The following is a 14,205-nucleotide window of genomic DNA, read 5'->3' on the forward strand; positions in this document are numbered from 1 at the left end:
ACTCCGCAGTGTCGGCGGTCACGAAGAGGACGACTATCCCAGTGACGGGAGGTGCGGCGTTGCGGACACACAGGATCGTAAGTTGGAAGTTTTCCTTAAGCGGGTTTTCGAGGTCTCCGCTCTGGGTATGCAGGCGGTGATGTGCAGTTCGCTTGCCCAGCGGGCTAGTCTCCTTTGGGTGCAACAACTCCTCACGTCTCAGAACCTGCCGTCCGATGAGGCTGCCCAGGCAGATCGGCTAGAAGCCACAGTGACGTATGGGGCGGACGCCTCGTACGACCTTTTTCGGGTCCTCGCAAGATCCATGGTTTCGGTAGTGGCAGCACGACGACTACTGTGGCTACGCAATTCGGCGGCTGATACGTCCTCTAAGTCGAGTCTGGGCTCTCTTCCCTTCAGGGGCAAGTTCCTCTTCGGGGAGGATTTGGACCAGATCATCAAGTCCCTGGGGGAGAACGCTGTTCATCGGCTGCCGGAGGATAGGTTTCGACCATCCAGAGCATTTTCTTCTTCTCAGACCAGAGCCAGAGCGCAACGGCGCTACAGGGATACAGACAGGCGGGCTCCCGGTCATCCGCCCCCAGGTCTCAGCCCTGGGCGCGCTCCTTTCGCGGGCGTCTGCCCGCACGCACTACTCCCGGAACCGGGAACCCCTATACCAAGTCTTCACAATGATGCCAGTCTCGCCCACTCCCCTGTCCCCAAGATTGGGGACCGACTAACGTATTTCTACGCGGAGTGGGCACGGATCACCTCGGACCAGTGGGTCCTGGATACCATAAAACACGGCTACGCATTGGAATTTGTCCGCCCCCCGCAGGGAAGGTTCATCTTTTCCCCTGTGGCTTGGACCTCAAGAGAGGAGCAGTGCAGCTGACTCTGGACAGACTCCGGGAGATAGGCGCTATTGCGCTCGTGCCCTTCGGAGAGGTGGGCTCGGGCCATTTCCATCTATTTCGTCGTACCAAAGAAGGACGGTTCCTTCCGGCCTATCCTAGACCTCAAGGAAGTCAACAAATCCCTTCGAGTCGTTCGGTTCCGCATGGAAACGCTCCGGTCAGTGATTGCGGTGGTGCGTGCATCGGGGGGATTCCTCGCCTCCCTGGACTTAACAGAGGCCTACCTGCACATTCCCATCCGCCCGGACCACCACCGTTTCCTTCGTTTCAAAATTCTGGACCAGCATTTTCAGTTCACGGCTCTCCCGTTCGGATTGGCGACGGCGCCGCGCACCTTCACCAAGATCATGGTAGTCGTGGCGGCAGCTCTCCGGAAGGAGGGCATCCTGGTTCATCCTTATCTGGACGATTGGCTCCTCCGGGCGAAGTCATTCGATCATGGACGCTCAGCGGTGACTCGAGTAGTACGGTTTCTACATTCCCTGGGATGGGTAGTGAACTTCTCCAAGAGCTCCCTCATGCCCTCGCAACGCTTGGGTTTTTTTGGGGGGCGACCTTCGACACCCTACTGGGCAAAGTTTTTTCTGCGCCAGAACAAAGCTCAATCCTTGCGGGATCACACACGACGGTTCTCTGCGTTACCAGAGCCCACCTCCTGGGACTACCTGCAACTCCTGGGAGTGATGGGGTCCACCATCGACCTTGTACCTTGGGCTTTCGCGCACCTCAGGACCTTACAGTGGGCGCTCCTCTCCCGTTGGAAACCAGTATCGCAGGACTACCAGATGATTCTCCCACTCCCGCAGAATGCCAGGGACAGTCTGGGCTGGTGATTGGATCCGCCGAACCTGGCCCGTGGCGTGTCCCTCGATCTGCCAAATTGGGTGGTGGTGACCACTGATGCCAGTCTAGCAGGCTGGGGTGCAGTCTGCGATCGAAGCGCCACGCAGGGGACGTGGTCCACGGTGGAGGCGAAGTGGTCAATCAACCGTCTGGAAACCAGAGCGGTCCGGCTAGCTCTGCGACATTTCCTCCCGCTTCTTCGGAACCGGGAAGTCAGAATCCTATCGGACAACGCTACCACCGTGGCCTACATCAACCGACAAGGAGGCACGCGCAGCCCGCGCTCGAGGCGGCGCTGCTGATGCAATGGGCGGAGCGTCATCTCGTCCGGCTAGCGGCCTCGCACATCGCCGGTGTGGACAACGTCCAGGCGGACTTCCTCAGTCGTCAACTGCTGGACCCCGGAGAGTGGTCTCTCTCCGACAAAGCGATGCAACTTCTTGTCCATCGGTGGGGGGCCCCCCACTTGGATCTGATGGCGTCCGCTCTCAACGCCAAGGCTCCACGCTTCTTCAGTCGCCGGAGAGAGCGCAGCGCGGAGGGAGTGGATGCCCTGGTCCTCCCGTGACCGCCACATCTTCTGCTCTACGCTTTTCCACCATGGCCCCTGGTGGGCAGGATGCTCCGCAGAATAGAAAGCCATCAGGGGACCGTGGTTTTCATCGCCCCAGAATGGCCCAGGCGACCCAGGTTTGCGGACCTGCTACAGCTGGTGATCGACGGGCCAATCAGGCTGGGGCACCTCCCCCAGCTCCTACATCAGGGCCCGGTATTTTTCGAGCAGGCAGAACTCTTCTGTCTTGCGGCCTGGCTTTTGAGAGGCGCCGCCTCCGGCGTCGGGGCTACCCGGAGGCGGTAGTATCCACGCTATTGCGGGCACGAAAGACATCGACATCGGCGGCCTATGTTCGAGTCTGGAAGGTGTTCGAGCTGTGGTGTACCAGCCAGGCCACGAGACCCGCTAAGGCTTCTGTACCTCAGATCCTTCAGTTTCTACAGGCGGGGGTGGAAAAAGGGCTCGCCTATAATTCACTACGGGTTCAGGTGGCCGCCCTTGGTTCGCTGTTGAGCGATGGGGGCTCTCTTCTACAGTATCCTGACATTGCTCGTTTTCTCAAGGGTGGCAAGCATATGCGTCCTCCGTTACGGAACCCTTGTCCCTCCTGGAGTCTTAACCTTGTGCTTCGCTCCCTGTCGGGACCACCGTTTGAGCCGCTGCGCAGCGCAACGATAAAGGATCTCACTCTCAAGACTGTATTTCTTGTGGCCATCTGTTCCGCTCGACGCATCTCGGAGCTGCAGGCTCTGTCGTGTAGAGAGCCCTATCTCCGTTTCTCCGACTCTGGAGTTTCGCTTCGCACCGTTCCCTCCTTCCTTCCGAAGGTGGTTTCTGCATTCCATGTGAACCAGACGGTGGAGTTGCCATCCTTCTCTTCCTCAGAGCCGAAGTCTCTCCGTCTCTTGAATGTCAAGCGCACTCTGCGCCTCTATCTGGAGGCTACAAATGAGTTCCGGACCTCTGACCATCTCTTCGTACTCTGGGCCGGTCCTAAGAAGGGGTCTCAGGCCTCGAAGACTACCATTGCCAGATGGCTGAGAGGCCGGCATTGCTGCTTCCTATCATTGGGGCGGGTCGGACTCCCCCACCCGGAATCGTAGCGCATTCTACACGTTCTCAGGGCGGCACCTCGCCTCTTCAGTCTCTGGACACTTTGGCGAGCAGGTTCTCCGAGCAGGCCTCGCAGGACCCCACCCGATTTAGGGAAGCTTGGGTACATCCCACTGTCTGGACTGATCCAGGTACGTACAGGGAAAAGAAAATTATTACTTACCTGCTAATTTCGTTCCTGTAGTACCATGGATCAGTCCAGACGCCCACCGCGTTTGGGTTCTTGATCCTGCTCAGCTCTGCGCTACTTCTTGCTCGCAGTGTTCTGTGTCTTCACAGTCGTTTCTTTTCGCTGTTTTTCACAGCTCCCTACAAGTTGGTAGGATGTTTGCAGTTACTTGTTGCGGTTACAATTGTTTCATTATCTGTTTCCACAAACTTGATCCTTCGGGGTTTCTACTCTGGCTTTGATATACTCGATACTGAACTCCTGCAGAGGGGGGTAGTAGTATATATTGGATACGCCCCCCTCAAAGCTTGTGCTGACTCCATCTGCTGGATTGGGGACATAACCCACTGTCTGGACTGATCCATGGTACTACAGGAACGAAAATTAGCAGGTAAGTAATAATTTTCTTTTTTATGCTTTTACGTTAGGTTGTATGCATTTTTGAATAGCTATGTTTTAAGCTCACATTTAAATCTCTTTCTATCTGGAATCAAACATAACATCTCAGGCAGGGGCATTCCAAAGGTTTGGACCCTCTATGAAAAACAAGAATATAAGAAATTGCCATTTTTGGGTCAGACCAAGGGTCCATCAAGCCCAGCATCCTGTTTCCAACAGGAGGCCAAACCAGGCCACAGGAACCTGGCAATTGCCCAAACACCAAGAAGATCCCATGCTACTGATGCAATATAGCAGTGGCTATTCCCTAAGTAAACTTGATTAATAGCAGTTAATTGAACTTCTCCTCCAAGAACTTATCCAAACATTTTTTGAACCCAGCTACACTAATTGCACTAAACCACATCCTCTGGAAACAAATTCCAGAGCTTAATTGTGCACTGAGTGAAAAAGAATTTTCTCCAATTAGTCTTAAATATGCTACTTGCTAACTTCATGGAATCCCCCTAGTCCTATTATCCGAAAGTGTAATAACAGAGTCACATCTACTTGTTCAAGACCTCTATCATATCCCCCGTCAGCTGTCTTCTCCAAGCTGAACAGTCCTAACCTCTTCAGCCTTTCCTCATAGGGGAGCTGTTCCATCCCCTTTATAATTTTGGTTGTCCTTCTCTGTACCTTCTCCATCGCAACTATATCTTTTTTTGAGATGCAGCGACCAGAATTGTACACAGTATTCAAGGTGCGGTCTCACCATGGAGGCGATACAGAGGCATTATGACATTTTCTGTTTTATTAACCATTTCCTTTCTAATAATTCTAACATTCTGTTTGCCTGACTGCTGCAGCACACTGAGCCGACAATTTTAAAGTATTATCCACTATGATGCCTAGAGCTTTTTCCTTGGTGGTAGTTCCTAATATGCAACCTAACATCATGTAACTACAGCAAGGCTTATTTTTCCCTATGTGCAACATCTTGCACTTGTCCACATTAAATTTCATCTGCCATTTGGATGCCCAATCTTCCAGTCTTGCAAGGGCCACCTGTAATGTATCACAATCCGCTTGTGATTTAAGTACTCTGAATAATTTTGTATCATCTGCAAATTTGATAACATCCCTCTTTATATTCCTTTCTAGAATATGTATTGAAAAGCAACCGGTCCCAAGTAGAGATCCCTGAGGCAACTCCACTGTTTACCCCTTTTCCACTGAGAAAATTGAACATTACTCCTACTAGCTGTTTCTTGTCTTTTAAACCAGTTTGTAATCCACGAAAGGACATTGCCTCCTATCCCATGACTTTTTGTTTTCTTAGAAGCCTCTCATGAGGGACTTTGGTCAAACGCCTTCTGAAAATCCAAATACATGTACCAGTTCACCTTTATCCACATGTTATTAAGTCCTTCAAAAAATGAAGATTTGTTAGGCAAGACTTCCCTTGGGTAAATCCATGTTGACTGTGTTCCATTAAACCATGTCTTTCTATATGCTCTATTTTAATCTTTAGAATAGTTTCCACTATTTTTCCCGGCATTGAAGTCAGGCTCACTGGTCTATAGTTACCCAGATCACTCCTGGAGCTCTTTTTAAATATTGGGGTTACATTGGCCACCTTCCAGTCTTCAGGTACAATGGATGATTTTAATGATAGGTTACAAATTTTAACTAATAGATCAGGAACTCAAAAATGAAATTTCTGATCTATTAGTCCAACAGACTCCCTCACAGGTTTCTTGCTTTGGATATATTTTTAAAAGTTTTTATGATGAGTTTTTGCCTCTATATCCAACTTAATTTCAAATTCTCTCTTCAATATGATATCTTACATGCACCAGGTGTGTGCTCCGTATTGTGGGGACAGTTATTAGTCCTTTATTTCAGGGGTTGCTGCGGGAATGTATGGTTGTAATGTCACGTCTATCATACCAGTGTTACTAGAATGAATGATTTTGAATATTAACATTAATACTTTAAAATGGATTCGGGATTGTACGGGCCAGTGCAGTGAAATCAGCAAGGGTGTAATGTGATCAAATTCTTAGCTTCTGACAAAAGTCTTCCTGAGGCATTTTGTAATACTTTTGTAGTACTTTTAGAGGTTTTAAGAGACATGTGGAAAGACCAAGAAATAAGGAGTCTCCAACTCCTGATAGCAGTTGGAGACGGATCAGATTTCAATCTGACGTCAGCCCCTAGTACATATACCCCCTGCAGGAAGTGCAGCTCTTCAGTATTTCCATCTCCATAGCAGTTAGGGACTATCTGCACGCTCTCGCAGCGTTAGAACCAATTCAAGAAGAAAACCCAAATTTGCAGATGAAACCTACCTCTGAAGACGAGCCCTGCTCTCCTGCGGTGATACCCTCGGGTCCCTCCCCCAGTTGAGATTTCCTGAGGAGATTTCCGTGGTCCCTCTGATGTGAGCCTCAGTCCAGCGGCCGAATCGCAGCAAGGACCTAGCCCCCATGAGAATAGACGCTGGATCCAAGCTGAGGGACGTTGGGTCCCTAGGGGTCGCCGTTTGTGGGGGTGTCCCGCTGGGATTTGCCAGGTCCGGGGTACCCACTGAGGAGCTATTAATTGGCCCTAAGTGGGACTGGCCCTGGGCTGGATCTCCCAGGGCCTCCTCGCACTGAGCGCACAGGGCTTTGGCCTCCTCGCTTTGTGCGGCTCTGATATGGCATGCTGGGCAGAGACCTTGAGCCTTTATCTCTGTTTCTGGTGGCGCCATGGTTGTCTGTGCGTAAACCCTTATGTGCTCTGGCATGTCTAGATGTGCGTGTGGGTTGTGCGCGCAAGTCGTGGTTATGTGCTTAGCCCGGTAGGCGCGCGTATATCTTGTGCGCATGGCCCTTTTGCATGTAACTTATGCGCACAAGGAATATGTGCATGTAAGTATATGCGCACATATAATTTGTGCGCCTAAGTAAACTTGTGCGCCCCGGCCCGAGCTACGAGTGGAGCGGCGAATAGGGCCAAGATGGCGCCGGCGACCACGCGGGCAATATGGCGACTACCTCGGAGGGTGTCCATGTGGGTAGACCCTTGGATCTAACCGGGGCCTGGCCCTGCTAGGGCGGATCAACCCGGCGGCACTGGTCCGGCCGGCGACCTGTGCTACTCCTCGAACCTCGGAGACCGGAGTCGACGCTGAAGATTTATACCTTACCTTGTCTTCGGCGCTTCCCGATTTCGTTCCGGGCGGTCTCCGGCTGCGGGGGGAGAGGGCAAATACCTTCACCTTCACCGCCGCGCTCGAGGGGGCACCTGCTACCTCTCAGCCTCGCCCGGGATCGGGGTCTAGGTCCTTGCCGCGATTCGGCTGCCGGACCGAGACTCACCTCCGAGGGACCACAGAAATCACCTCAGGAAATCTCAACTGGGGGAGGGACCCGAGAGTATCACCGCAGGAGAGCTGCACTGGAGAGCTGCACTTCCTGCAGGGGTATATGTACTAGGGGGCCCATGTCAGATTGAAATCTGATCCGTCTCCAACTGCTATCAGGAGTACAGTATACCCATTGGTCCTGAGTCCATCTGCTACACGCTAGGAAATAAAGATTTCAACCGATGTAATGTCTGCAATTTGTTATAACCTGTATTAATGAATGTGCTTTTTCACAGTGAGGTTCTCATCTAGTTGGAGACCTAAATCTCGTACTTAATTTGATTTATCTGAAAGTTACCCAGGTATACAGCTGGTGGTTTAGCTATCAAAGATTTTCTACTTAACCAGATGATTTCAGTCCTTTTAGGGTTTAGTGTTAATTTAAGTTGCGATAGTTCCTGCAGTATTGCTTTCATATAGGTTGAAAGTGTTGATCCTGTATTTTCAAATGATTTGGAGAATGGGATGTAAAACTATATGTTGTTAGCATATAGGAAGAATGAACTCCTAAGCCCGCCAGTAATTTGCACACTGGGAGAATATAAATATTGAATAGTGTTGACGAAAGTGCTGAGTCTTGAGGGACACCTGTATCAATATGGAATGTATCAGATAAGTGACCACCCAGTTTGACTTGGAATGCTCTATTAGATAGAAAGGATGATACCAATGTTGCTCAACTGATGGCACAACAGGGTATGGTCCACAGTGTCAAAGGTGGCCGTTAAGTCAATTAGCATGGGAAAATAAGAATCATCCGCATCAAACCCTCGTAAAACACTACCCGTTAATGAGAGGAGTAGTGTCTCAGTTGAAGGTCTCCTAACTCCAAATCAATTTGGGAAGAGAATATCTTGGTCTTCCAAAAGATTTATAAGTAGGGATACTGCTTTTTCAAGCACTTTGATAGAAAAGAAATTGGATATTGGATGTTAGTTGCCCCAGTCATCAATTCTACCAGTTTTATTTTTAGGAATCTGCTTTATCACAGCTTGTTTTAACCCATGTGGTACAGTTCCTTCTGAGAGAAATTTAAGGTTGTGATTGTTGGCGTGATAACAGTGTACTTGTTTCAAGGAACTGGCTGGGATTGGGTCACAAGGATGAGTAGCAGGTTTAATTTTAGCAATGATCTGATGTCAAGATTTGATGATACTCCGTTGAATATGGCCCACTTAACCAAGCCATGTGAATCTTCAGGTGCTTTTGTAGGAGAACAGATAGGGAGTTTAGTTTTTAACCTATTGATTTTAACTAAAAAGGATATGCATATTCATTGCAAGTGGCCTTTGAGACGTTATAGTTTCACGAGATGGAAGATGACAGGTCCTTATTTAAATGTTTACCTTCATCAAAGAGCAATTTAGAATTAAATATTACCCCATGATTCTGTTTAGCACAGTAATCTTTTTTTTTTTTTTTTTTTGCTTTATTGGTTAGTGTGCAGTACTTTGGTTAGGAGACATTTATATTTTCCTTGGTATTCAGAAGATGGGCACTTCCACCATTGTTTCACTAATTTTCTGAGGTTCTGTTTAGTACATCTTAAATCATCATTGTACCAGGGCTTCTTTTGTTTAGAGGTATTCCTTTCTTTGTTAATAGTTTTGTCTGGACAGGACTGAGATTTTCAGCTATGTCAGGGACAATCTGATCCCAGGAATCAAATGCACTGGATTGATGTAGATCAAGGCACCTATTTTCTACTGATTTTGCAAGAACCTCAGTGACTATCTTTTTCCTGAAGGTAGTTGATTTATGGGTCTCCATAACTGCACAAGGTGAAAGTATGATTATCTATACTTTTATGAGTTGGGTTGAGGAAGGTTAATTGGTGATCAGAGCAGGGGAATCTGGTTTAAGAGGTTTTGATTAGACAGCTATTGGTATTGGCAAATATTAGATCCAGAGTATGTCACACTTTATGAATAGGTTTGGAAACAAGTTGGGACCATCCCAAAGCTTCCATTGTCTCTAGAAACATTTCACAGACTGCAGTTCTCCTTATTTTATTTACTTGGAGGTTAAAGTATCCTACAATTAAGGTAGAATCTGGTGATGGATAGGCATGCACCAAGTGCCTCTCCCTCCAACCAAAGTGGTAAGAGCTAGACTGAGGGGGGTCCTCTCTTCTGAAGCCACCCGTTATTTTACCTAATCTAATACTCTGGTAGGGAGGAGTTACAAATCTGGTTTGGAGAACAGTCTAGCTGTCCAAATTAGCCTTGCTCTTGATTTTTCAGATCGTATGTAATAATATATCATCAGAATCTCTGCTTTAACCGGGCCTCTCATACAGCCCGGAGGCCCCAGCGCAAAGTATGCTTTGCCTCCCTTCCAAATGTGCATTCAAATCTGCTTTACAGTAATATAGTTCACAACAAACAATATATTCAAAGTGATGGTCACTACAGTAACCACGATCCAGCAAGGCTCACGGAACCTTCACAAACACAGCTGTGCTAATGAAAGGTGACCATATGGCTCCATATCAAGGGAAACAACAACCTGCCCCAGTACTAGTTTTTATCCTATCGCATGCAGAGAGATGTAGACCTGTTTTTCAAAACAAAATCGGTACTACAGCATGCAATGGGGTAATCCCAGGACTGGCTCAGCATGTCACCCTGACATGGAGCCATACAGTCACTTTACCATATAACAAAGAACCACCTTCACAGTCGCTGCTTTCCCTTTCACCGCGGACTCAAAAAGGCCTAAACAATACTAGTGTGGGAATAATCGGTGCACACACACTGCCTGTTCACACCCCAAGCGCAGAGCCTGGGGAACGCAAGATAATGGTTTTCCTTCCAGCAGTCAGAGGCTACGGCGGGCGGGTGAGAGCAGCAGCCCGGAATCCGCATTCAGCGACTGTTTGGCTTTGAATCGCACTGTTCGCTGTCCCGCGCCCCCGGCACGACACCCGCAACAGGAGAGGCGGCCGGACAAGCTCCGGCCCCTTTCGGCCGCTCGGCCAGGCAGTCTACATAGAGACAAAAACTCACAGCAAGCTCCGGCACTTCTCCACTGCGTAGCGGCACCAAACGTAGCAGCTCCGACCAGTGCTGCCGTGCGAGGGTCCTCTTCGCCGCTCGAGAAAGGCAAACGCTTCCCGTTCGCTTCTTCTCAAAGAGCCGCGCGCGCACGAGCCAGCTGCCAGCCACAGACGCTCCACGTGCGCGTGCTCTCAACCACGGGCGCGCGCTCTGAGACCCTCAGTCTTACGGAGCGGGTTTCTCATAAACAGTTACTGAGAGAAGGAAAAAAACAAACCTTGAGTAAATCAGGCCCTAATTAGTAATCTGCACGGGCCGCATGCGCCTTTTAACATCATAGGCTCACACAGAAGCGTGTGGAGCGCCTGTATTTGACGTAGCGAGCCGCCGCTCTTCGCCCCACCCTCTGTGTAGGGGAGGCGGGTGGGTTTCCGCTGACTTACGTTGTGTTCGCCGCGCGTGGAGGTATATCAGGCGCCTGTTTCTGAGACTGGACGGAGCTGTTCATGTCCTTCGTAGACAGGTATTAGTGTGACTTAAATGCACGTTTGGAAGGGAGGAAAAGCGTACTTTGCGCATGGCAGAATGCGGCCTCTTGGCTGTATGAGAGGTCCGGTTAAAGCAGGGATTCTGATGAGATGCATTTATTTATATACAGTCTGAAAGATTAAGAGCAAGGCTAATTTGGACAGCTAGACTGATCTCCAAACCAGATTTGTAACTTCTCCCTACCAGAGCATTAGGGGAAATAACAGGAGTGGCTTTTGTGGAGAGCCCCCCCCCCCTCAGTTTGGCGCTTATCACTTTGCTTGGAGGGAGAGGCACTTGGGCTTGCCTGTTCTGAAATTCACCTCGTCCCTCCCCGTGCAAAAAATTTGTGGAGCCTCCGCTGCTTTATTGGTAGAAACCTGAAGTTTGAACTCCAGGTGTTTTATATTTCTAGAGTCATGGTGATTGGAATTCTCCTATCCCATCTTTCACCGTCAATCAAACCCTTAGATTCCTCAAAATGCTATAATAACGCATGGATAACGCGTATTAATAAAAGGGGGGCGTGTAGTATCACGTGGTGTGGTAAACTTTCATGAAAAAGGGGTGTGTTGTAGAGATGAGCATTGTTTTGCATGTTCGTTTCGGGCTTCGTTTTCGGGGATCTGCGGGAAACTTCGTTTTTCCTGAGGTTCGGGTTTGTTTTTTTTCGTGGGCCCTCCGTGTGCACTAACTCTCGTTAGTGTGCGCTAACATTTTAATGCTAGTGCACGCTAATGGGAGTTAGCACGCACTAACCCAAAATACAAATGTTTTTGAAATTTCCGAAAAATTATTTTCGGGTTTCATTGCCCCCGAACCATCTCTAGTGTGTAGTATTGCATGGTTTGGTAAACTTTTCTTGGAGGGAGAGAGAGAGACTATCTTATAAGGCCCTCATAGTAGTCAAGTATTTATATCTCTATAGGAGGGCCAGCTAATAACTCGAGGTGAGATGGTGGTGGTTTGGGGGCCAGTTTTACATACAGAGTGAGACCTACGAACAGCACAGTACACCTGGTGACGATTTCACTCATTTGGAGTGGGGAAAGCCTCACAAAGATCAGATTTCTACTATGTTCTCTTGCTCTAGCTTGATGGACTCTATAATAGGATACTTGATTACTATGAGGGCCTTATAGATAGAGGTTCTCTTTCTCTCTCTCTGTCTGCATGCACATGTTAACACCATAACGCAGTTTGATGAATGACCCTATTAGTTTGATGAGCTTGGATTGAGCTTTGCTTTCTTTGCTATTGATATCATGCTCAGTAAAGAGCTTTTTACTTAAGGATATGCTAAGTAGAAGGATGTCTACTTTTGCTTAGCAATATTTGTGACATTTCTTTCCGTTTCTTTCTGCTTCTTTGTGCTTCATAATTGTGCCTTCCGTTGAACTCTCATTATATTCTCTTCTTGGAACCTTCCTCTCGGAGGTAAAGATTGTATATATGGGTCCCAAATATACAGAAAATCTTTTTTTCTTGAATTCATCAATTTTTTTCGATATACTTTTCATAAACACACATCTGATGGATCTGATTCCTCCACTGTAAATATCGGAGGATTCTTTGCAATCCAGCATCGCAGAATACATTTCTTAACCAATATTAACCCCTTAATGTGTACACAGTTTAGAAAAAAGGGTTGTCAAAAGCAATTCCCTGCAGATCATAAAAAAGGAGAAGTTTCGCATTGAAAGGTTCTATAATACTGAATGTTGTGGAGATATATCTAAATACTAAGTGCCAATACTTTGCAATAGGACCCTGTGGCTCTAGCACATTTAATACATTGATCAGTATTTTACATTTTTATAACATACACTCTATGCTGAGAAATATAATATTAAAAATTAATATTGCACCTCATGGAGAGTTGCATTGCATATTATAGTTCTTATTTGCTTAAATGGTCTCGCATATTGATGATCAGTAAAAATGACCCCATCTCACTTTCCCAAGGGCCTCAAATGACAGGATAGCTACAAGACCCCAGCTTCCTTACCAACATGCGGTAGAAAAAGGAGATTAGAGTGAGGCCCAGGATCTTTATAACTGAATATATAAAATAGGACCCTAGTCTCCTGTTGCAAATCATCCAGCTCCAGCGATGTATATAGTATCAGGCCTGTAGGTATGTATAGACAATAGTGTCTGAAATGACTTAATGTGGCCATTATCATCACAAAATTGGGATATATACTTCAACCCTCTTGCAGCCCAGATTTGAAAAAAACTGGTGAATGAATTCCTGGTAAAAAGGCCCTATTACCCTGAAAAGATAAGTATTGAGAATATGTGCTGTTGATTTTTAGCAAATGGGAAAAATATTTCCAAGGTCTGATCAATGGGATCACCAGCAGATATGACTTTAAAATGAGAAGGCAATATGGAAATCAGCACATGCAGAATATAACTGAAATTCAAAGCGAGGAGAACCTGCTCCATTGCTGTAAGTGTATAGTAGTCTGTATCCAGTAGCCAATCCCCTAAATGCCGCAGGTTGCAGACAACAAAACATGACTTTAAATTAGCTAATCCTATGCCGCCAGTCTCTCATTTACCCATCAGTTTAACTAAGATAAGTAGAGGTTTAGCTACTTTCCACAGTATCTTTAGAGTATGGAATAGTTTGAAACATATAAAACCACTTGGGCACACTCATCATTTGATATAGCCCTACTCTAACCTCTAAAGATAGAGGGAAACCTGCCTAGATCAGCAGTAAGAATTTGGTGTTATTAAATACGTTTTGATGATTAATATTATATATTTGAGTAAGATCCCTATATAGGATAATGCTCAAATATGCAAAAGAAACCTCCACCCACAACACTGGAAAATCTGCACCTACAATTGACGTACTTCCTCCCAAAGTGATAAAGCTTCTGATTTTTCCAGATTTATTTTCTGTCCCGCGAGCTGGCCATATCTAGAAAACTTCTCTAACAATCCCTGTAACGAGAGTATGGTGTCTGTATTATGAATAAGCATATCGTCCGCAAAAACTGCCAATTTGAAAATCTGTGCAGGTGTATTGCCCACTGGTATCCCTTTTATAGCTGGATTATCTTGTATGTTTTGTAGAAGGGGTTTCAAAGCCAACACATATCAAGGGCATCCCTGCCTTGTGCATCTGCCTAAATTAATCTCTGCAGAAAGAAACCCATTTACCAAGACTACTGCTTTTGGGTCATTATAAAGAGTCTTCACTTCCTGGAGAAAGAAACCTTCAATTCCAAACACTCTCAAAGTTTCATTCTTCTATTTTATATCCTACTTCTAATTCTCCTAACGCAGTC

At 47.2% G+C, this 14,205-nt stretch overlaps 2 protein-coding genes across 10 annotated transcripts in view; one reads left to right on the forward strand and one right to left on the reverse strand.

Annotated features, from left to right (window-relative positions):
* ORMDL1 (ORMDL sphingolipid biosynthesis regulator 1) overlaps positions 1–14,205 on the reverse strand; it is a 35,325-nt gene that overhangs the window by 11,173 nt on the left and 9,947 nt on the right. The window contains 1 exon segment of the mRNA XM_029607907.1: positions 10,382–10,590. Within this exon segment, the coding sequence (XP_029463767.1) occupies positions 10,382–10,590 (209 nt within the window).
* Positions 10,579–14,205, forward strand: part of PMS1 (PMS1 homolog 1, mismatch repair system component) — a 302,687-nt gene continuing 299,060 nt past the window's right edge. For all 9 annotated transcript variants that reach the window (XR_003857402.1, XR_003857404.1, XR_003857403.1 and 6 more), the window contains exon 1: positions 10,579–10,895. The gene's annotated coding sequence lies outside the window, so the exon portion shown is untranslated. The remainder of the gene's footprint in view (positions 10,896–14,205) is intronic.

The sequence above is a fragment of the Rhinatrema bivittatum genome, chromosome 6 (assembly GCF_901001135.1).
Source record: "Rhinatrema bivittatum chromosome 6, aRhiBiv1.1, whole genome shotgun sequence".
In the NCBI taxonomy this organism is placed as follows: Eukaryota; Metazoa; Chordata; class Amphibia; order Gymnophiona; family Rhinatrematidae; genus Rhinatrema; species Rhinatrema bivittatum.